This window comes from Coregonus clupeaformis, chromosome 26, assembly GCF_020615455.1.
Source record: "Coregonus clupeaformis isolate EN_2021a chromosome 26, ASM2061545v1, whole genome shotgun sequence".
Lineage (NCBI taxonomy): Eukaryota > Metazoa > Chordata > Actinopteri > Salmoniformes > Salmonidae > Coregonus > Coregonus clupeaformis.
The window spans coordinates 24,845,350-24,869,896 of NC_059217.1; the positions used below are offsets into that span (position 1 = coordinate 24,845,350).

At 42.3% G+C, this 24,547-nt stretch overlaps 2 protein-coding genes across 6 annotated transcripts in view; both read right to left on the bottom strand.

The window, feature by feature from the left end:
• Positions 1 to 16,556, bottom strand: part of LOC121540240 (oxysterol-binding protein-related protein 9) — a 41,671-nt gene extending 25,115 nt beyond the window's left edge. For 2 of the 3 annotated variants that reach the window (XM_041848955.1, XM_041848954.1), the window contains exons 1-3: positions 16,446 to 16,556; positions 8,618 to 8,668; positions 6,652 to 6,730 (exon numbers count right to left, since the gene is read on the bottom strand). In XM_041848955.1, coding sequence (XP_041704889.1) covers positions 6,652 to 6,730; positions 8,618 to 8,668; positions 16,446 to 16,556 — 241 coding nt within the window. Of the gene's footprint in view, positions 1 to 3,356; positions 3,415 to 6,651; positions 6,731 to 8,617; positions 8,669 to 16,445 lie in introns of those variants that run through there. The other variant, XM_041848956.1, reaches the window with a different exon arrangement.
• Positions 16,557 to 18,296: 1,740 nt separating this feature from the next.
• LOC121540239 (tyrosine-protein kinase ABL2) overlaps positions 18,297 to 24,547 on the bottom strand; it is a 39,023-nt gene continuing 32,772 nt past the window's right edge. For all 3 annotated transcript variants that reach the window (XM_041848951.2, XM_041848953.2, XM_041848952.2), the window contains exons 9-10: positions 24,076 to 24,258; positions 18,297 to 22,349 (exon numbers count right to left, since the gene is read on the bottom strand). In XM_041848951.2, the coding sequence (XP_041704885.1) occupies positions 20,587 to 22,349; positions 24,076 to 24,258 (1,946 nt within the window). In that variant the 3' untranslated portion in view covers positions 18,297 to 20,586. The remainder of the gene's footprint in view (positions 22,350 to 24,075; positions 24,259 to 24,547) is intronic.

Sequence of the window (24,547 nt, forward strand, 5' to 3'; positions counted from 1 at the left end):
TGTTTCTGATCAGTGACAGATGGGCAAACGAATAGATGAGCTATGCCACCTCCACTTATTTATCCAGCCAGAAACCAATTACCCAAATAGCCTACACAGATGGAGATTCAGTGAAACAAAATCACATTGATTGATTATCAGACAAGTCAGCCTAGGTACATGGAAAATGTTCTAATAAATGAGCCAACTAGACAAGATGATAATGCGCAGCAATCACCTCAATTTAGCTAACATTTTCCCAGCCAAATTGTAGCCTAACCAATACCCAAACGGAGATGCAGTGAAAACAAAAATCTGACATCAATTGATTTATCAAGACGAGTCCCAACGCTTGTCTCAAAGTAGCGTGATGGAGCTGTCCCAATCAAAGCCGTGCTGAAATTATCATCTAGTTGACGACACATGGGTTGGCTATTGCTTCAAATGTATTACAATGACTCGATGCATTTGCGAGTTTGTTGGAATTGCATTAACCTACATTATTCCAATACTTTCCAAATTCAGTGATATTTATTCCCACAGCAATTATTTATGGATCCAGCCAGATGTGGATTAAAAAAAACAGTACATGCTTAGTGGTGGCCTATGCGAAGAGATGGGAGAAGTGACATGCTTCGCAAAGTTTAGAACTGGCAGGAGGATGGTTAACTGGCGCTGCTTAGCAACCATCAAGGGTTTAATGCCCGATGTCCACCAGATGCATATGCATTTTGTTTTGCCAGATGTCTAGCACGCATTTTCCGTACTTGACGCACATGTGCTTCGCTTTTCAACTTGCTAATAGCTAGCCAGTTGGAGTCTGTGGGTGTACTTTCGTTTGCACAGTAAAGCAACGCAAGAGTTGAAAATATTGAAAACATGCGGTACACAGAACGCACCGAAGCCTTGTGCGGCATCCCCAACGTAGCGTTGCGGACTGCTCTATTGACAGTGAATGACTTCCCCCGGAATGCAAAATGTATGATGCAGTTGGTGGACATGAGGCGTAAGAGCGTAGTGCGTGCCAAAGGCCGCCTCAGCATTACCGCCAAGTTTCATACTAAGCCTTAGGCAGAACTTTACCGAAATGATTACTAGGTCCTTAGGCAGAAATAAACGTTTTTGCTTTGATACCGGCAATACCTTTCAGATATAAAAGAAAAGGCGGAAAAAAAGTTGGCACTATGGTAAATTTGGCTGGAAAACTTCTTAGTATGAAAGGGATATCTGATTGACAGATCAAGGAGACAGAGAGACAGTCATTTCCATATTACAACCTGCATTGTGATAATTGCGTTGTTTGCTCTATAACCTGTTAGTTCAAATGCCTTACCACCATGATATATAGGCCTAAGGCCGAGACAATAAGAAGACAGCGGCAGAATAAATTCAACCACACATTTGTTTCATCACAAAACATCTGTCCACAAAGCATATTGCATGTAACAAACAGTTACATGACCTACAGCATGGCCAATCAAGTTAATGTTTCCGACATTTTCGGACTTCTAAACACAGGAGAGTTATCACAAGTCGCAAAGAAAACAGGAGCTGCCTCCACTATTCCAGCACCATTTCAACATCATCAAATCACCTATGCTTAGTCTAATAGTGACAATTAAAAGATACCATAAACAATTTAGTCCAATCAACGTAAGCTAAATGATGTGGCTGTCCATGTTAGTGATTTCTCTGTGTGTGTGTGTGAGTAGAAAAAAACATGTTGACTTATACCCTACTTGTAGAGACACGCCAATGCCATCCTCATCTCTTTCATTTCTCCTAAACTGCCTATGACTCTATCATACAGTAGGCTACACGCTTTTAGTTTTTGTTGTCATGGCTTAAATGCTTGCTCGGTTGCCTAACTTCCTTTCATGGGCAATGATGAGCCAGCTAGTTAACATTAGCCTACTACATCTAGCTACATGTTCCACTTCCATCCTCTCAGGCCAGGGGCACAATGTATGAATTTACGGTTGGATTTGAATCGTCATTATAATCATTGTCCAGCACCGAGAATTAAGTAAAACCACAAGTCCAAATCCCGATCTCTATCCATGACTAATATAGGGATATTGACAATTTTAGCTAGCTAGCCACAGGAGGATAACGCATCAAGATGCAACAATTCAAGTTCTGTCAATGACATATGACTATTGTTGTGATGTGATTGATGTGAAACCCAATCCAAGCTGGCTTCCCTTGACACCTTTTTTGCTGAGCCAGGACCACTCACAGTTGAGCTCACTCAGTTTAGTTCAACGCTGATTGGCTATTATTTTATTTAAAGAATTATCAAGGGAGCCCAAATGCTCGCTGGCTTTCCTTGCATTGAATGCTACAGGCGGCAACAATATCATACTCTTTTTGACCAGACAGCATCAGATAGATGGGCTAGACATACAGAGACAGAGGGACGCTGTTTGCTCGCTCTGATACCTTCTCAGTTGAGATACATTCAGCCTCTTTCGAATTGAAGGAAAATGATGAAACACAGAGATGAAAGATAAATTATTGATGTTGTTTTCTTGGTTATAAAAATTCGGAGGCCTGGCTTCCCTTGGCATCTATGAATACACGCCACTGCCGAGAGACGATAAAGCTTGAAATGAAGAGTTAGTAAAATGAATTAAAACATTAGTAGCCTGAGTCATCCTGTTATTCTGAATGATGGCTGTGGGAATTGAACAGGAGGGTTAGTCTGTGGGTTAATCCCTCTAAATATGTCTATCCAGTTAAAGTTAAACAGTCCAAAATCTGAAAGGGAACATTGACACATTTTCATAAATGTTTGCCACATTTCATCAACAGAGAAATGTTATGAACATAAACATTTGATAATTGATCGTTTTCTGATTGCAATTAAGGAAACAGCGTTGCGAAAGCATGGAATAAGCTGAATATTAAAAAAGGAACAGACAAAAACAACTAAATCATAATAGACAATCCAGTATTTCATCACAGGAGGTGACGGGGGCCTGGGGAGGTTTAATCGACATGTAAAATACAGTGTACCCAGATGATTGATGGATAAGAGCTCAGGATGAAAGCCCAACGCTTTTAAAGACATTAGAGGCAGCCAGGGCTCATGCCAAGCCCTCACCGCATTGCCTCACCACCCTCTCACCTCCATGTCTGTGCTAATTTAATTTAGGCACACTTTTCTTAGCAAAACCTTTCTATAGATTTGTGTTTACCCCATAACAGTAATAGGGTCAATCTGCCGTGAGAATGGAGCAAAACAAACAACATCCTGTATTTTAAGCAAAGAATTGTGTGAAATACTGTATGTTGGTGTCAAATCAATGTCCAACAAAGAAATAGGGAAAACACAGATGCTTGCTAGATTATTAGATTGAAAGATCACTACTTACTACTTGGTTGCATGGCATGTAAAGAGCTAACGAAGAATCTCCCTTCTACCTAAAGCTCTTCGTGTGACAGTAAGGGTGCACTGTTTGGTCAGTTCCACAACTATCTGTGACTTGCAAGCAAACACTGTGCCATCCCTGTGTGATATTTACTGTGCATGACAAACATGATCACTCCTATCTAGCCAGCAGAGGGAATACACAGTCTGTCATAACACCAGCCATCATTACTGGGGTCAGTCTTAAGTGAGATATAGGCTACAGACATTGCTGATGAAGTGATAGCAACAGCAAATCATTAACAACAGTAGAATATATTGAACACTTACGTAACTTTGAGACCAATAAAACAAATTGTTCTGTACAGCACAAACACTTCAGTTTGGTAGACCTCGTGGTTACAATTTTCTTCATTTATATAATATGAACTTGGAAAATCTGAACTCTTCGTATGACTGTTTTACATTAACAACAGTGGTGTCTTGAAGCCCAGGCAGGTCATAAACCTGTGCAGCGCCTCAGTGTTCAACACAGAGCCCAACAGGCCCTGACATGGCACGTACCCACAACCCAATTAGGGCCTAATGCTCCCCCTCTACTCAGGAAGGTAGGTGGCTCCTCTGGATGAAAGCAACGTTTATTATTATTATTAACTCCTGGGCCATTAGTGCACAAAGCGGTCATTCTCCAGAGCACATTTTATTACTGAAAGCCAGGCCCAGAGAGATAGAGGCGGGGGCGGTGGAGAGACCTGAAAGCCTTCAGCAAGGTGACAGCAGTCACACAGGCGCTAGCAGTGTGTCTAACAAGCAGATAATTCAATTTCCTCTCTGGTTACGTATTTTCACATTCATAAGCAACACCAATCAAAACTGCTCTGCTGCCTTCCTTCAAAGGATGTGAATCATATTTTGTTCACTTCTTCTGCCTCCCCTATTTGGCTGAATTAATGGAATGTTTTATAATAAGGAGAGAGAATGTAGATGGTATGATGCACAGCAGTTTTTGGTAAACACAATAAAGTAGTATCTTGATTGGAGGAGAGAGAGGTGTTGGAGTAAATCTCTGTGTGTGCTAATGAATGCATGTTCTTTTCAGGAAGAAAGCAAAGACTAGATGTTCTTTCCTGGTTACAGACTGTGCTGCAGCAGACTGTGGCTGTGCGGTCACTGTGCTGAGGTAGGAGCTCCCTGGGGAACAGGTAAGAAGACAAGGAATCACAGCTCCATTCCAGTCACAGCCCCTCTCTAACACACACATTTACATACAGATGAACTATCCCCCAAGATAAGCTCAATACCTAGTCATACATCCCTTTGAGTGTACACAGTGCTATACTCCAAAGACTGGGTATGATCATACATACATTTCCAGAACCACTAGACCCCCTCTCTACAACAGGCAACCTGCTCATCATGGGCTTGGCCATTGCATTCAGCAGTTTCCCAGGCTAAGCATTTTTGTCTGTATGGGGGCCAGGTAAAGAGCTCTTTAGCACACGGGGAGGTGTGCTGTGGAAGTGGGGAGGGGGAGTTGAAGGGCTCTGATGCTCCGCCAGAAAAAGAGCCTGATGAATTATGGACGATCCTCGAAATAGAAATACAGAGCCTCTCTCTCTGCAGCCTTCATCTGTAGCTGCCCCATACCTCACCCATGCTCTGCTCCAGTCCTCCTCTGACACAGCCCCCCTGCCTGCCTGCCAGCCACAGCAACACACCAGAATAAATGTGTGTAACATCAGCTGGATCCTGAGTAATGTATCTCCAGCAGGAAACATCTGGAGTAGCGCATATATCTTCGGTATCCTTTTCATGTCGAAATGAGTATGTTCCTTGTTGTGATGTTGGTGATAGAAAATAATTCCCATAGGCTTGGTTGACAGATGGGTTGTGAAATGGCCGTGAAGTTCCCATCTTTTCTACGTAATCTTATAATAGCTTTTCAACTTGGAGGCATCATCTGGAGGAGCATCTTTATTTCACCCCCCAGAGCTAGGAATCCAAAAGTCTTTCAGGGCTGCATCATTTAAAGGGTGAACTCAGATGACATTTACTGAATACGCATAATAGAGCAAGTAGACCAAATGACAAAATTAAAACTGGCTTAGTTATGACCATAGAAATAGGAATTATAACTCGAACAACTTGACATATGAATTTCAAATTGAATCAGATTGATAACAATATCATAGAATTATGACCTTAGCGAACATAATCTTAAACAGGTGACCTGACAATGCACCTCTTAGAAACAACCGTCCATAATATTGTTTCTTTAAACCATCAAGCCTTTGAAACATATTTTCTAAAAGTGAATGAAACATATGATACGTCTTCCACGATATACAACCGCTATAGAAAACACAGTAAATCAAAGCAAACGGTAAGCTACAAAAACCACCAACCCAAATACGTAGGAAAAGGCTACTATCACTGCTTCACTAAGTCATGCCCTTCGACCTGCTAACAGAGGCCAGCATGCAGACATCTCCTTACCCTTCCTATTGTAGAACCACAGCATACAGTTTCGGAACATAGCAATGGGAGATGGCATGAAGGAGGTGGAGGTGGGCCCACCGTGGATAACGTGCTGGTGGTGGTAGTGGTGGCTGTGTCGGGAGTGGGGGGGATGGAGGCATGAGGATGGGGTTGTGACAGGGTGGAGGAGGTTAGAGACCTGGAGGAGAGCGGTCCGCTGGGTGGACGGACGGTGCAGCTGCTGTCCGGGGGAAAGGGGTGGGGTGAGGGGTGTCTGGGAAAGGGGGCCAGTCCTGTCTCTGGGAAGTGTCGGTGTTCAGGGTGGGGAGCGGCAGTGCAGATAGCTCGGCTTTTAGCTCAGCAGTATTTGTTTTATTCCCAGAGGCGGTAGAAAATGCAAGTAATCTTCCCAAAAAAAAGAGCCTCCTTCGCTTCTTTCCATTACAGAATAATCTTGGTGTGGAATAAATCTTGCTTTAGCCCCTACCCATTTCACTTCTACTTTGCAAAGCTGCCAGATGCTGCAGATGAAAAGGAAGGTTCCACATAGAGACGACGAGCAATTCAAATGCCTAGATGTGTGTCTGCTTGTGTTGGCGCACCGACAGAATAATCCTCCTTTTAAAAAGGCAGGAAAGAGCATACGAAGAGAGAGAGAGAGAGAGAGAGAGAGAGAGAGAGAGAGAACAAACTACAAAGAGAGCCTATATGCGAGCAGCCGGCCGTATGCAGCATTGACAGATTCACTCCAAACGACAGGGAAGTCAGCAGAGTGGGAGGTGAGAGAGACGGGAGGAAAAAGAAAAGAACAAGAGACTCACCTTGAAAATGGAAAGTCTTCTGGTCCACAGTGATGGTGAATGTGCTGTCGTCCTCGTCATCGATTCCTATTACAGCTCCCTGGGAAACCAAAAAGGAAGAGGAGGCAGTGAGACGTCACCATCCCCCTCTCCTGCTCACGCTCTATCAAAAACCCACCGAGGCATGGGAGAAAAGAGGAGCGGGTGTCTGGGTGGAGTGTGAGAAGCAGGAACAGGTAGAGAGGAGACAGACATTGGGGACCAGCAGCATGGAAGGAAAGAAAATCACTGCAGAACTGTTTGTGGCTTGGCACCTAGCAACAGTATATCTCAAACCTGCTTGCTAGTCAAAACCAACCTTTAAAATTAAAATAAAAGAAAGGCATATGCTTATCTTTTAATTAAGTCAAAAATGTATAATATAATTAATCACAAATCTGCATTAAGACTTTCCATGTACTGAGGGTGAGGTGTAGGCGTCCATTATCACAGAGAACCACTATGTGATGACTCATTAAAAGACAATGCCCTGGCTGCTGGCTTCACACAGAGAGACAAAGGCACTGGTACAAAATGAGGAACGGGCATTCAACGAGCCATGAGTAGAATTAGGCTAGAAATAATGTAACCTAGGCTGAGTGTGTGTTTATACATGTGGTGTGCATTTAGCCTGTGTGTGTGTCTGAGGACTAGATGAAAATGCCATCACCTCATAAGTAAATCCACAAGTACTGTCCCAACTATCTAAAACTTGTACTAAGGAAGAAATATACTCAACTAGGCTACTAATCAGTCAATGTATAGCACAATTCAATATGCAACCAGGCTACACTTGCAAGTTAATAATTTTATGCTAGACACTTTTTTTTATAGTAGATAGACTAAACTCCCAAACATTACAACACACAAAACTCTACGTAAGGTCAGACTTTGTACACGTATATGAATCTAGGAGAATGCTGTTCAGAGTAAGATATGTTCACTATACCTGACAACACTAACATGCGAATGCTCATATACCTTCAAAATCAGCACAAAACAGATGAAAGTCATGAGAAATGTTGTCTTCTTAATTCCATTATCAATCATCTGACCCACCAACAAGAAAAAGAGGGGTATCAATTTAGCAGGCTAGAGAATCTAGCCAATTGTTGTTTTCTCAAAGCTGTGGATAGCAGCTGAGTGTGTGGTGTGTGATGTCTACGAAAGGTCTTTTTTACATGAATGTGAACATTGTCTCTAGGCAAAAATAAACAAATTCTGACATCGGGTTGTGCTAATCCTTCGAATTATTGCCAAAACGTAGGTTAAAAAAACAAAACAAAGACACCTACGCACATGATGATATTCGCACGTGATACTCTTACACTAAATGGGTTATTAAAATGCGTTTTTCAATTGTGGGTACTGAATTAAAGATGGTATGTTTTCCCAATTCTCACCTCTACTCATAAAAGTATTAGGATAAAGAATTCAAATCCTGCTTCATCTAGCCTTGACACAAAAATATACCAAACAGGTTTCCCCCAAGACATTTCAATCTATCAAACTATTTGTTTAAACTTTAAAAGTAAAACCTCTGTTTGAGCTGCAGTTCAAAGTCAAAGCAGATCTCTGATCGCTTTGCTACTAAATTAAGTTTATAATAATATAATAATGGTTAATTCCTTGAGGATAGAAATAACAAAATGGTTACAATGGGCCAGCTAGGATCCATTTTAGGAAACGCTTCATTAAAATACTATTGTTAGTGTCTATTCCAAGTACAAGTAATACATCAAATGCTGCCATCTAGTGGCAATATGTTCACAAACTTCTAGAAAGCGCTTATATTAAATAGCCTTGTATTGTATTGCCAAAGAACACCTACAACAACAGAACAGTATTAGGCTAGTTAGGAAAATAGCTACTTATTCAGCGGGTGCAAATTGTCCCTCTAAGCACATAGGCTAATGAGCATGGTCAACAACCCAAATCAGTTCCTTACCCTGAGACGCACACAGCCTCTTCTAGAGCCACGCATCATCTTGTCCTTGGACTGAAAATGAACAAGAACTAATTAGGTTTCAAGCATACTATACAATTGTTTTATATCCGCATACTCCGTTCACACACATTTCCACTCCAAGTTTAAGTTTATTCATTATCAACTTTATCAGTGGAAAGTTCCTGGAACATCATACATGTAGATAGCAAGCTAAGATTCTCTGGTAAAAATCACTGCAAGACAGAATTGTGAGTTTCCTAGTATTGCATATCATCTGCAAGTATGACATAGCTATAGTATGACATAGCCTGGTCCCAGATCTGTTTGTGCTCTTGCCAAGTCCATTGCTCATTGTCTAGCCAAACGTTTGGTATACCCATGATTGATAATACGTTGACATGATAGCACAAAGACTGGCACTTAGGCTATAAATGACATTCACCGTAACCAAAAGTGTCCCTATTACGGTCGTTCAGTGTAGGGTCATATTGAATTTGTTAAGTGCCAGCAGATGCAGGTAACTCCCAAAATAAAGAAAACACGAGTAAATGAAGGATAAAGTATATTGAAAGCAGGTGCTTCCACACTGGTGTGGTTCCTGAGTTAATTAAGAAATTACAACATCTCATCATGCTTAGGATCATGTACACTGAACAAAAATAAACACAACATGTAAAGTGTGGTCCCATGTTTCATGAGCTGAAATAAAAGATCCCAGAAATTTTCCATACGCACAAAAAAATTATTTCTCTTCAATTTTGTGCACACATTTGTTTACATCACTGTTAGTGTACATATCTCCTTTGCAAAGATAATCCATCCACCTGACAGGTCTGGCATATCAAGAAGCTGATTAAACAGCATGATCATTACACAGGTGCACCTTGTGCTGGGGACAATAAAATGCCACTAAAATGTGCAGTTCTGTCACACAACACAATGCCACAGATGTCTCAAGTTGAATGGAGCATGCAATTGGCATGCTGACTGCAGGAATGTCCACCAAAGCCGTTGCCAGATAATTGAATGTTAATTTCTCTACCATAAGCCGACTCAAACGTCATTTTCAAGAATTTGGCAGTATGTCCAACCCGCCTCACAACCGCAGACCACTTGTATGGTGTTGTGTGGGCGAGCGGTTTGCAGATGTCAACGTTGTGAACAGAGTGCCCCATGGTGGCAGTGGGGTTATAGTATGGGCAGGTATAAGCTACGGCCAACAAACACAATTGCATTTTATTGATTTTATTCTAACTCAGTAAAATCTTTGAAATTGTTGCGTTTATATTTTCGTTCAGTATATAAACATTTCCAGTTGCCCATTATTTTGGCTACCATGGCTAGAATAGATCTCAGTGACTTTGAAAGACGGGTCGCAAAGGACCATAGACCATAAATGGTGTGTGCGTGCGCGTCTCAGTCATCAGATCTCAACCCAATTGAACACTTATGGGAGATTCTGGAGCGGCGCCTGAGACAGCGTTTTCCACCACCATCAACAAAAATCTAATCAAATTGTATGTCACATGCTTCGTAAACAACAGGTGTAGACTAACAGTGAAATGCTTACTCACGGGTCCTTCCCAACAATACAGAAAGAAAAAAAGAGAAATAATAGAAAAAGAACAACACGAGGAATAAACACAATGAATAACAATAACTTGGCTATATACATTGGGTACCAGTACCAAGTCAATGTGCAGGGGTATGAGGTAATCGAGGTAGGTATTTACAGTGAGGGGAAAAAAGTATTTGATCCCCTGCTGATTTTGTACGTTTGCCCACTGACAAAGACATGATCAGTCTATAATTTTAATGGTAGGTTTATTTGAACAGTGAGAGACAGAATAACAACAAAAAAAACCAGAAAAACACATGTCAAAAATGTTATAAATTGATTTGCATTTTAGCAGTCTTATGGCTTGGGGGTAGAAGCTGTTCGGGGTCCTGTTGGTTCCAGACTATGTGCATCGGTACCGCTTGCCGTGCGGTAGCAGAGAGAACAGTCTGTGACCAAATTATGGAATTTATCGTGGAAGAATGGTGTCGCATCCCTCCAATAGAGTTCCAGGCACTTGTAGAATCTATGCCAAGGCGCATTGAAGCTGTTCTGGTGGCGGGGCCTCCCGAGTGGCGCAGCGGTCTAAGGCACCGGGCTGTATCACAACCGGCCGTGATCGAGAGTCCGATAGTGCAGCGCACAATTGGCCCAGCGTTGTCCGGGTTAGGGGCCGGGCGCCTGCAGGCTGACCTCTGTCGTCAGTTGAACGGTGTTTCCTCCAACACATTGGTGCGGCTGGCTCCTTGGTTAAGTGGGCGGGTGTTAAGAAGCGCGGTTTGGCGGGTCATGTTTCGGAGGACGCATGACTCGACCTTCACCTCCCGAGCCCGTTGGGGAGTTGCAGCGATGTAAAGAAAATAATTATATATATACACAGCTCTGGAAAAAATTAAGAGACCACTGCAAATTTTACTTAAATCAGCATCTCTACATGTATGACAGCCATTCTATTCCAGTGTCTGTTGAATTCCAATACAGGCACACCTCATTCTACTAAATTAGGTACTGATTAGGTGATCACCTGAACCAAATCTTATTTAACGAGGAAAAGTATAAAAACCACTGCTGTGGTCATCACTATCCTCTTGCAATAGGACCAGCTGGATGGCAAAAAAAAGTGTTAATAGTACCTCATAAGTAATAACTATGGACCATGCCAAAAGAGTTGAAAAGGAAAGTTTTGAGTGAGGAAAAGAAGGGTTCAATTCTGGCTTTACTGGCAGAGGGATACAGTGAGCGTCAGGTTGCTTCCGTCCTTAAAATTTCTAAGACGGCGGTTCATAAGAACAAGGTCAAACAGCAGACATTGGGGACAACAAAGCTACGGACCGGCAGAGGGCAAAAACGACTACTGACCGGGATGACCGCCAACTAATTTGAATGTCACTCAACAATCGTAGGATGACATCAAGTGACCTACAAAAAGAATGGCAAATGGCAGCTGGGGTGAAGTGCACAGTGAGGACGGTTCGAAACAGGCTCCTAGGGGCAGGGCTGAAGTCGTGCAAAGCTAGAAAAAAGCCCTTCATCAATGAGAAGCAAAGAACAGCCAGGCTGAGGTTTGCAAAAGACCATAAGGATTGGACCGTAGAGGACTGGAGTAAGGTCATCTTCTCTGATGAGTCCAATTTTCAGCTTTGCCCAACACCTGGTCGTCTAATGGTTAGACGGAGACCTGGAGAGGCCTACAAGCCACAGTGTCTCGCACCCACTGTGAAATTTGGTGGAGGATCGGTGATGATCTGGGGGTGCTACAGCAAGGCTGGAATCGGGCAGATTTGTCTTTGTGAAGGACGCATGAATCAAACCACGTACAAGGTTGTCCTGGAAGAACAGTTGCTTCCTTTTGCTCTGACATTGTTCCCCAACTCTGAGGATTGGTTTTTTCAGCAGGACAACGTGCCAGGTCAATCAAGGTGTGGATGGAGGACCACCAGATCAAGACCCTGTCATGGCCAGCCCAATCGCCAGACCTGAACCCCATAGAAAACTTCTGGAATGTGATCAAGAGGAAGATGGATGGTCACAAGCCATCAAACAAAGCCGAGCTCCTTGAATTTTTGCGACAGGAGTGGCATAAAGTCACCCAACATCAATGTGAAAGACTGGTGGAGAGCATGCCAAGACGCATGAAAGCTGTGATTGAAAATCAGGGTTATTCCACCAAATATTGATTTCTGAACTGTTCCTAAGTTAAAACATTAGTATTGTGTTGTTTAAAAATGAACATGAACTTATTTTCTTTGCATTATTCGAGGTCTGACAACACAGCATATTTTTTGTTATTTTGACCAGTTGTCATTTTCTGCAAATAAATGCTCTAAATGACAATATTTTTTATTTGGAATTTGGGAGAAATGTTGTCAGTAGTTTATAGAATATATATATTTTTTTAATTTTACCCAAACACATACCTATAAATAGTAAAACCAGAGAAACTGATAATTTTGTAGTGGTCTCTTAATTTTTTCCAGAGCTGTATATATATATATATATAAGCTCTTCTGGCGGCATGTTGTGGCCCAACGCCCTATTACAGATGCAATCAGTCATATCAGAAGCTAGCAGATTACTTACCAACAACAGCTGCAAATTCAAATAAAACTACATCACGTTTTGAAGTTCTCTTTCCTTGCTTTGTCTAACAACACTATCATGAACCTAGCAAATAAGTTTTGTTGGTCAGAGTGCAGTATTTATTTTGTTTCATAGCATAAACATTTGTTATCCCATTTCGCACACTGGCTTTAGCCACGGAGGGAGCAGGCTTGCCCAGGAAAGTGCAGGGGGTTGCCTAGCAACACCTGCCTCGGAGGGAGATGATGTCTGTACAGCGCAACAAATTCCCATGATTTGTGAATCTGTTCCGACCGAACAGCTAGCACAACAGCTAAAATGGCTGTGAAAAAAATAGATTTCAACTAATAGGGAGAAGTATTTAACAAAATAACTACATTCGCTAATCATAAACTATTTACATATAGGCCTAATAGAAACGTGGGTACATTTGTGGACAAGATTCTTACTTACTCAACCTTTAAGACACTGTATGTTGGTGTTTCCTTTATTTTGGCAGTTACCTTTAGTTTGACTTGCATGAGATTGGGATACTGGGTTTACCTGTATCGTGAAACCTTCCCATCTTTGTGAATGACAGTAAAAGGGGCATATTTGTGGCTACCTGTGAGATAGTTTGATGGGACACAGTGGAGCATATTATTTTCATGATGTTCCTTCTGTTCAATGGTCATATACACTCAGTGGCCAGTTTATTAGCTACACCCATCTAGTACTGGGTCGGACCCCACTTTGCTTTAAGAACATCCTGAATTATTCTTTGGGGCATGGAAACATTGCTTAATTGGTATCAAGGGCCCTAACATGTGCAAGGAAAACATTCTCCATATCATTACTATACCAGCCTGTACCGTTGACACGAGGCAGGATGGGGCCTTGGATTCATGCTGCTTACGACAAATCCTGACTCTGCCATCAGCATGATGCAACAGGAACTGGGATTCTTCGGACCAGGCAATGTTTTTCCACTCCTCAATTGTCCAGTGTTGGTGACCGCGTGCCCACTGGAGCTGCTTCTTCTTGTTTTTAGCTGATAGGAGTGGAACGCGGTGTGGTCTTCTGCTGACCATCCGTGACAAGGACTGACGAGTTATGCATTCCGAGATGCCGTTCTGCACACTGTTGTACTGCACCATTGTTTTCCTGTTTGTGACCCACCTGTTAGCGTGCACGATTCTTGCCATTCTCCTTCGACCTCTCATCAACAAGCTGTTTTTGCCCACAGGACTGTTGCTGACTGGATGTTTTTTGTTTGTTACACCATTCTCTGTAAACCCTAGACATTGTCGTGCGTGAAAAGCCCAGGAGGCTGGCTGTTTCTGAGATACTGGAACCAGCGCACCTGGCACCGACAATCATACCATGCTCAAAGTCGCATAGATCACTATTTTTGCCCATTCTAACATTCAATCGAGCAGTAACTGAATGCCTCGATGCCTGTCTGCCAGCTTTATATAGCAAGCCATGGCCACCTGACTCACTGTCTGTAGAAGCAAACCATTTACGTGAACAGGGTAGCATACCTAACAAACTGGCCATTGAGTGTATATGACCAATGATTCTTGACTTAGCTATAATGCCTAAAGCGTAAATCATAGTCCACAGACGTTGAGGCGCGATAGTCCGGCATCCCATTGTGACATAGATAGGCGGGAGCCCATTATCAGCAGGGAACTCACAGCCTGAACAATCACCTGCCCACAATTCCCAACCAACGCATCACCTGTATGCGTCCTCTATTCATTTGACAGTGGTTAAATTTCTCCAGCCCCATCCCTCAGTTAACCCATCAAAGTGGCAGGGTCAGGCTGTTGAAAATGGTAGAACGAAATGGCTTTAGGTTGTCAACGATGTAAAGGCATAATAGTGCCATCTTCGGCAGGCTATGTAGCTTTATGAAGGGTGCAATCAATGATAAGGTAGCAAAAAAATTTATAAAAAAGAGGGATGGCAATGTTACTAGCCGACTACCACCTGGTACTCTACCCTGCACCTTAGAGACTGCTACCCTAGCCATTGAACACTGGTCACTTTAATAATGTTCACATACGGTTTTACCCACTTCTTATATAACTACTGATGTACACACCTTTTCTATTCATATACTGTCTATATACACTACCGGTCAAAAGTTTTAGAATACCTACTCATTCAAGGGTTTTTCTTATTTTTTTAAAACTATTTTCTACATTGCAGAATAATAGTGAAGACATCAAAACTATGAAATAACACATATGGAATCGTGTAGTAACCAAAACAGTGCTAAACAAATCAAAATATATTTTATATTTGAGATTCTTCAAATAGCCACCCTTTGCCTTGATGACAGCTTTGCACACTCTTGGCAATCTCTCAACTAGCTTCACCTGGAATGCTTTTCCAACAGTCTTGAAGGAGTTCCCACATATGCTGAGCACTTGTTGTCTGCTTTTCCTTCACTCTGCGGTCCGACTCATCCCAAACCATCTCAATTTGGTTGAGGTCGGGGGATTGTGGAGGCCTGATTGTGTTTAACACTTTTTTTGGTTACTACATGATTCCATATGTGTTATTTCATAGTTTTGATGTCTTCACGATTATTCTACAATGTAGAAAATAGTAAAAAGAAAAGAAAAACCATTGAATGAGTAGGTGTTCTAAAACGTTTGACCGGTAGTGTATATCATATACATATATATTTAAATTCAGGACTCTGACATTGCTCATTCTGATATTTATTGATTTGGGAGGATTTGTGTATTGTTTTGTATTTTTCGGTATTAATGCACTGTTGGAGCTAGAAACATAAGCATTTCGCTGCACCTGCGATAACATCTGCAAAATATGTGTATGCGACCAATAAAATGTGATTTGATATCTGCTAACATTAACTCTGCCTCTGGTGACAGCAGACCAAAACGGTGAAGTCTACTATACATTTTTGTTACGCAGGCAGACTAAGCAGGCACATTTTTTTTACTAGGCATTTACTTCACTTGACTAACGTTAACTCAATGAGCTGACTAACATGAGTTAGCTAAATAATCTTGTCTCCTCCCTTTGCTGACATTGTTATAATTGTTCCTGCTACGTTGCTTTAAATGTCTCGAAAAATCAACAGTGTTGAAGCCTAACTGACAGCAAAACATGGACATGAAAAATAGATAGCTAGCTAGATAGAAAGATAGATAGAAAATGTTGCAGACAAACAACAAGGGAAGAACACGGCCGCATCATTCCAGGAAGTACAGAAAATGCTGGCATTTAATTTGCTAGTTGCTAATCTGGCATGGATATGATTGGTCAATAATGAATCTGTCACGCAAAGTCCCCGCCCTTTTCTGACAGCTGAGATTCGCAACTCCCGGCACACATGGCGCGTTCAAAACAACTGGGAACTGGAAATCTCTGACTTCAGTGCGTTCAAGACGGGAAAAAACGAAATCCAACTGAGAAAAATCGTTTTAAAACGGTCATCGAACTCGGAATTCCAAGTCGGAAACTCGGGCATCTTTCTATTGTTCCGACTTTCCAACCTGAAGTTCACGTACGTCATGATTTGACCCCCGAGTTCCCAGTTGTCTTGAAAGCACCAACAGGGAGGCCGCTGTCCCTTTTCCAGCACTCGGTTTTGACAAGCTTTAGCAAATAATACTACCGGACCCGGGAGCTTATCCGCGTATTCATTATGAAGTACAAGGAAATACGCACCGTGTAGTATGACAGTAAACCCGCATTGTAGTCCAAAACAAACCAGCGATACTGCCAACCTTTCATGACGTTAGTCCATTTGCTCAGCGGTCCCTCCATGATGGACGCCATCTTTACACTTGGCCAATATTCTGGGGGAGGAGTCAGTATGGACAAAAACGTTTCTACCACGTCACGGGATGGCAAGACTTGACAGCATCCTTAACAGCTGACAGATTGTGAAACATTTTAAATTATAATTTTGCTTTCTCATTTTATGTTCCATAGGTGCACATGATTATAACACTATAGGCCTATATCTTCATTTGGGCCATTATGCCAGGTTGCAGTGCACTCATGATTTCAAATACATTGGATATGTTCAAAATGGCATAGCTCCCATACTATTTAGTAAGTACTACATAATGAGTATGTGCATGGCCTTGTGGGCCCCTAGCATGAAGTATATGGGGTAGCATGCTTGAAAAAAGTATGTCATAGTACAGTTGCTGAAATTTTTTATCAGTATCTGTTCATTATCCATGAAATATTTCCAGATTATATTTTATTATCCAGAAGAATGCGTTTGCAAAATGAGTGGGCCTAACAGAGATAAAATATATACCAAATACAGTTGTATATTTGAAATATTTAATATGATTAGTATAAAGTTCATACTCACATAGTTTGCAAGTATTTAGCAAATAGTACCCCGGTTCAGCACACATCCGTTGTATGACTTTGAGTTCAATGGCCATGTTCAAATACTCAAAACAGACACCCTTCCTCCACTAAAATGATCACTGATAACCTAATACACAGTTTATTGAAGCAAAATTAAAAAGGTATGTAACGGAGGAAGGTCGCATTAAAATATTTCAGATGACAGTTCCAGGCGCAGATGCGATATAATCTAATGCCAGGGTCAGGATGTGCCTTAAATTAAGAAAGGTTTGAATCACATGCCACAAAATTATGCAACCCCTAACTGCCCCTGGGCTATAATCATGTTTCAATCAATATCATTAGTTTCCTCCCATTAATTATATTCTATTTACAGTAGTGTACTTTAAATATTGACCTTCTGAGGAATAGTAAATGCATCACAGGTCATTCAGATGTATTAATCTGATTAACACAAGGCAAGGATTGAGCTGGTGGCTTGAGGTTGCGCTCTCTTTATTTATCTTTAGAATTTTCACAAATCAAAAAGATAAATGGACCTTAGAACTGTTCAACATTATATTTATTATTTACATCAAATTTAAACACGGCTAGGGAGAACTTCACAGTTAAATAGTATTATGTGAGCTTTAAATAAAAAAGTTAATATGTTAACCTCTGCCATTTTTATCACTGTTAAATTCACATTTTCAAAATGAAGTGTATTCCATTCTCATTGCACTCATAGAACTGAAGAGGAAGTGGCCTTTGGTATATGATGCGTACATACTATTTCTTCAGCACTGTTCAGATCAAACAGAAAAGTTGCAGGATCCAAAACATGACGTACAACATAAATACAGCAACAATAAATAAAGGACAAATAGCTTCATCATCAACACAAACTGGGTAGAAATTAATTGATGCGCACTTGAACCAAAATGAACCAAAATGAAATAAATTGTTAGCAAAATTATTGCAATCATTGCAAACTAATTCTCGTAGCGTGACAAGCCTTGATCATTACACTCTTGCGCCAACAATAACAAATGAGACAATCACAAGTCTATGGGATACTCGTCTCACTTGAGCAGTTTGGCAATAAAGCATAAGAAAGAGATGTTCTAAGCATAAATAAGCAAGGGTGACAGGCAAAATAATGGAAGGCCAAATTGGTAATCAGTCATTAAGAATTTCACAGACAGCAAGTGGAGGATGCAGAGAGTTTAATAGTTCAGATCCTTAATACTACAGAGCAGCTTTGGGGAAGTGCACCAGACTCATGTTTGTGTAGTTTGTTGGAAATAAAACACTTATTTTGCAACTGTCAGAGACAGAATTATATGGGATCACAAGTATGGACCACTATCAGACCAAGAACAAGCTGTATTTGACCATCAGTCCATCTATTATAATATAGGAGACAAATTGCACATTTTATTTTCAAGTTAGACTCTTAATTTACTCCCAGTAATATAAATGTATGTTGTAGTGATATTTATACTTGGCCACAATCTCATGGCAAAATGTGTCATCTGAAAACCAAAGCACAAGATATTTACAATTACACGTCGCTGTATATCCGTTTCTTGACTTAGTAGTGCACTATACATACAATATATTTCACAAAAGGCACCATGAATCATTGGAAAAACATTGCTGTATCCAGTAGCAAGAAAATAAAAAGAAATACCTTTATATAATTTGGAACCTCACAGTGTAAAGAAACAATTGGTTTCATGACATCCTATTAGTCAAGACGACGTTTGAATGACCAGAGACACTGAAGCTCATCTGCTGGATTAGATGGGTTGTGTACCACAGAACAGACATGGAATGAACTGTGAAAAAATATTGGATGTCAAATGGCACTACTAGAGTTTATACTAAGACGAAATGCAATATACCAATCAATGTCTACTACTTCATAGGCTTTATCCAGTGTACACCAACGGTTCCAACATCTCAAGTGGGCATTAGGAGAATTTTCAGTCGAGGGACACACCGTTATAAGCAAGCTTTTTTTGTTTTGATTGCTTGATACATTAGCCAAATTATTATAGAGAAAGGATTGCAGGCACGGGTGACACTTGCTATTTGTGCACAATACAACAAACAGGATGAAATGACTTCCAACAATATGAAATGGAAATGTTTGCGTAGAGATGATCAAAAAGCGTCTAAAAGGGATATTAGTCATCTTCACTCATTTATGTGGCCCCAAAGTGCTCATCATAAACAGAACACTGATGTTGGTATTGAAATGACCAGAGAACTTCAACAGATTAAACACCTCATCTTCTCAAAGGAAGATGATAACAAAACTCTTACAGGTGTACGGTCCAACATTTACATGATCGAGAAAAAAAAATACATTCATTTTGCAGATGTTCAGATGGGGTTGGGGGCCTCAGTCCTGCAATAAACTTTCTACTAATGTTTATTTTCATAGTCAAATACTTATCCAAGCAAACGTGACCTTAAACCTTTTCCTGGATATGAAATTAAGCAAATATTTACATAACGTTTTAAAAATATGTCTGTGCTTTTAATAAAAAACTATAATTAATTTAAATTCAAGTTCATACATAAAGACATTCTAAAGTTAAAACCAAATAATGTACAAATAAATCACTCATTTGCTAGAGACATACCGCAGTTTGCGTTGAGATTAGTATTTTGTCAGGGAGTGGCTGTATTTGCAGATTTTCAATAATTTAAGAATCTATAGGCAGTGAGGGAAAGGGCCACAGGGAATTCAACACTGTCCAAGGACACTTAGAAACACTGCCCCAAACCACCTGCCCATGTGCTACCTTGCGCTCGCCTCACTCTTCTCATAAACTCCGAACATTTTAGATAAATGTGCAAGGGAATTTGGACATAAATATTAAAATACTCACATTTTCCATTCCGATTTTAAGTGAAAATATTCCAGAAATAATCAAACCAAATCAAATGGCAGAAAGTAGACCTGATTAAGTGGAACACTCATCTATTTTCCAGGTGACAATAGTTTTGAACAGTGACTTCCTGTCACAGGAACTCTTCATAGTTGCCAGGAGAATAAACCAAAGATAGTAACTCAGCCAAGAAACAAAGTGGAGAATAATTATGGCTATGATGACTATGACACATATGCAAACTGACTTTGTTCTTTACCAACACTCTGGGACTGAATACATGGCTGATTTACTCCACATTCGGTTAAAAGAAAGGCCTTAAAACCTGGTGGAAAAGTTTGAACTTGGGGCAAAACAGTTACTTGGTGTAAATTGAACCACATCTAGTTTGGTATCAACAATGTTTATGTACAAAGGTTAGATCAGTGTTCTCCACTGGCATTTTTGAGAAAGATTCCACTGTAAACAATAAGATATCCAATTTGTAGTGATTTTCTGAGGTACTTTTGAGATTGTTCTCGGTCCCCAAAATGTTAATACAACCAGAAACATAAAAAAGGGAATACAACGAAAAATGTTTTGACAGGGTCCGATGGCTACCTCTGAACCACATCACTGATTTCCTTGATGCAGATGTGCAAGTTGTCCAGAGCAGGGCTAGGTCCTGGGCCACTGAATGCCCCTCCGATTCCAGAGGAGGACGATGCCCGCAGCTCCTGCAGACTCAGCTCTAATTTGCCCACGGCCTCCCGGAAGGCAAACTTGTTCCGCATCTGTGGGATGCAGTCCACGTAGCCAAAGCAGTAGTCTAGCAGCTGGTGGCCAGCATCTAGGACCTGGCTGCTGGAGGAGGGCTCGGGGCTGCTGTGGAGGGCACCTCTCAGGCACTCGGCACACTCCAGCAGAGCCTCCTTACTGATCTTCTCTGGTTGAACCCGCTCAGCCTGCTGTCGAGTCCGACGCAGAGGCTTAGAGCCACCAGAGGGGGCTGTGGAAGAAGCAGTGATGGTGGCACCGTTGGCCATCTTAGTGGGGGTAGTGTTAGTGTTGTTGGCAGAGGAAAAGGAGGAGGCTAAAGGTGGTGGAGGCACTTGTGGTGGTGGCACTGATGGTCTCCCTGTTCCCACTTCCCTTGCTCGTCCCGGTCTTTTCACCCCATCACCGTTGACCTCCACAGCCCCTACGACCTGCTCCTCTCCATCCCCGCTGTAGGAGTGCCCAATGAGGCGCAGGGTTGGAGGGGGAGGGGGAGCACATTTGGGCTTGACCAGTCGTGGTCGGTCCCGGTCTGCCTGGTGCTCCGATAGCAGTTTGAAGCGGTTCCCCTGAGAGTCCATCCCTACCAGGTGCACATCGGCCGGGCTATGCTTGAGTGTGGGCGAGATCAGCACTGGAACCTTGTGGTTGTGTGGTGCCGCCGACGGGCCTGATCCCACTGTTTTGGAGGGGGACGTCCATCCCTGTCGGTCCTGTCCTCCTGCCTCCTGACCCTCCCTACACCGTAGAGCCCCCGAGTGACAATCCAAATCGGCCTCACTCCCAACCCCAGGTGCCCTCACCCCCCCAGAGCTCCCCCCCACCCCTCGGGGAAGCAGCTTGGCTTTAGGCCGGTCCCTGATCTGAGCTGTGCCCTCATCCATCTTACGGAGCAGGGTCTCAGAGGTGTGTGCTGCCCCGTTCTCAGGCTGCGAGGTGGTGGAGGCAGTGCGCTCTAGAGGAGGTTTATTGCGGTTTCTGGGTAAAGTCAGAGCCATCCTCTCCAGGTCAGGCAGCCCTGCAGTCATGGAGGAGGTAGAGTTGGACCTGGGGAATGGCTTGGTCCCCCCACCCCCCTCTTCGGTCCCAGTGGACTTGCCAGTCCGTAGCCCTAAGGTCTTTTTGATGAGGCGGGGGGTGAAGAAACCTGCCAGGCCTGCCCAGCTGCTGCTACTGCCCACCTGCGAGGGCGGGGCCCCAGATATGTGGTTGGCAGAGGACTTTTGTCCAAAAGTGGCCCCACAGCAGCGTGACTGGACGTGGTTCCCCTCTCCATGGGACGGTGAGAAGCCCAGGCCGTCAGCCTGGGGAAGGGGAGGGACACTGAAGCCAGCCGTGGGCTCATACTTCTTGTGAGGCTGGGTCTCCATCTCTCTGAACGAGCTGCTCCTCTTGGGCGGCATGGGCAGGCTCTGCTGCAGCTGGGATGAGGGAGACTTCTTCTTCATGAAGGAGCTGAAGAAGCCAGCCTTGCGGTCCCGTGTGAACGTGGTCTCCTGGGAGTCCTCCAAGAGGCTGCTGGGGGATTTGTCCCTCTGTTTCCGAGGCAGAGCAGGAGAGCTGCCTGACCGGCCATCCCCTGCCAGCAGAGTGGCTGCCAGACCTGCAGAGAACAGAGGACATTGAGTTAAACAGGTACCAGAGCTGCAGCCTCTTTTATCAACACTAATAACACCATTATTCAACGTCAATCTGCATTAGCGCAAACTGGTGAATCTCATAGGCTGGCTGCCAATTTGCTTTGACAACCGGCATATTCTCTCTCTCCAGAGCCATTCCTGTTTCAATACATTTGTGGTGCCACCTTGTACTAGGGATGTGAAGCTGCTCTATACGTTTAATTGATGAGAGCCACAGTGAGCCAGGCAGCTGAGTCAGCATGGCAGGAAGCCACCTCCCTTTTGTCACCACCACTCATGCTTCATCATCCCGACTTAACTTAGGGATGTATGTTACGCATTGTCGAGAAGGAACCTGCAATTAAGCATTTCATTGGACGGTGTATACCATGTGTATCCCAGACATACGATTAATACAATTAGAAACGACGCTGTGTTTGTTATTGTGTGTTCACTGATCAATCATACTGGTAGTGGAGAAGTATCATGGGGATGATTAAATGGTGTGAGAAAGGAGTGAGTATAAGGACTGACGGGAACATAGATTGCATTTGTTTTTTCCGCATGAACACAACATGCAATAAAAACACTTTATTGTCACTTGATTGCACATAAAACATGAAAGACAACATTTCAAAAACCATACAAAATACTCTTGTGGGTCAGCCAATTTTAATTCAGGTATTGGTACATATGCAGTCATTCTTCGTGTTTGTTAGAGTTGTATGTGTTATATGTAAGTTGTGTGTGTAGGATGCAACAAGGAGAGACAAGAGGATTAGAATTCAACATCCTCAATCATTATGTTAATACAAATGAAAGATGAGTGACAAACATGAACACAGACATGAATACAGATGAGTACAAACAGGCCTATTTACCAAGCCTTGTCTAATCATGTCAGGAAAGAAGATTTGATGGAGATTATGTGGTTTATAAAGTCATGCAGATCCTCAATGGTGAATTATATATGGGAGAGGAGTGAGAATGCCTTTAATCTCAACCCTGCATCTGGTATTTGGCCAAATGCAATGCTTTAAAAGGCCCAGTGCAGTCAAAAACATGATTTAGCTGTGTTTTATATATATTTCCACACTATGAGTTTTGAATAATACTGTGAAATTGTGAAAACGATAATGCCCTTTAAGTGTAAGAGCTCTTTGAAAAGACTGCCTGAAATCTCAGCCTGTTTTAGTGGATGGAGTTTTGGCCTGCCTGGTTAATAGACCAATGAGACTTCCAAACCTCTCTGAAAATAACAACTAGTTTTCCCCTCCCCACTAAGACCACTCCCAGACAATCCTAGCAAAATTGCTGCTTGAGAAATAGTTATTTGCCAAGAAGCTATTTTTGTATCCCTTTGACAATTTATTTCAGGTAAGGTACTTACTTGTTACCCAGAAATGATTTGATATTGCGATAAAGACGGCTGCATTGGACCTTTAAGTGTTGTGGTTGGATATGGCAACAGTCTCCACTGCATATTATCAATGAGGCTAGATAAGTGACATTACAGTAACTCTTTATAAATTATGAGGAAAGCTCTATATATGATGCTAAAGGAGCTGTGTTGTGATTGTGTAAGGACACTGAGATAAGATAGTGGTGCGTTTAAGGGATGGGTAAGGTGATCCAGTGATGTTCAGTCTGCCAGGTACACAGCAGCCATTCTCCTCAGCCTGCGGGCATGGCGGCGGGCAAGGCGGGTACCTGAGGGGCCATGTGTGCTGGGCTCCTGTCTGCCATCCAGACCCCCCTCGATGTTCTCCTTGTTCTCCGCGTGCATCTTGAGTGTGCGCGACTTGGAGGGCAGCAGCGGCATGTCGTGGCTGAAGGGGTGCGGTGACGGGCCGTGGCCAGAAGCGGCAGTTTTACACAGCTCCTCTGCTACCTCTGCAGAGAGAGGGAGCCATGGGAGAGGAAAGGAATGCTTAATTAAGTGGACATTTACATTAGACCGTTATACACATAGAAATAGTAGTACTTCATTAACTGGAATAAATGCAGAAACCAATGCTTAGAGTTTATAGTGCTTATCTGAAAGCCCTGCAGTATCCCTGTATTCCCCACACCTCAGTTCAGCCTGCCCTTTCCTTTTTACAAATTTTTTTTTTTTGTCATTTAGCAGATGCTCTTATCCAGAGTGAGTGCATGCATATATATATATATATATATATATATA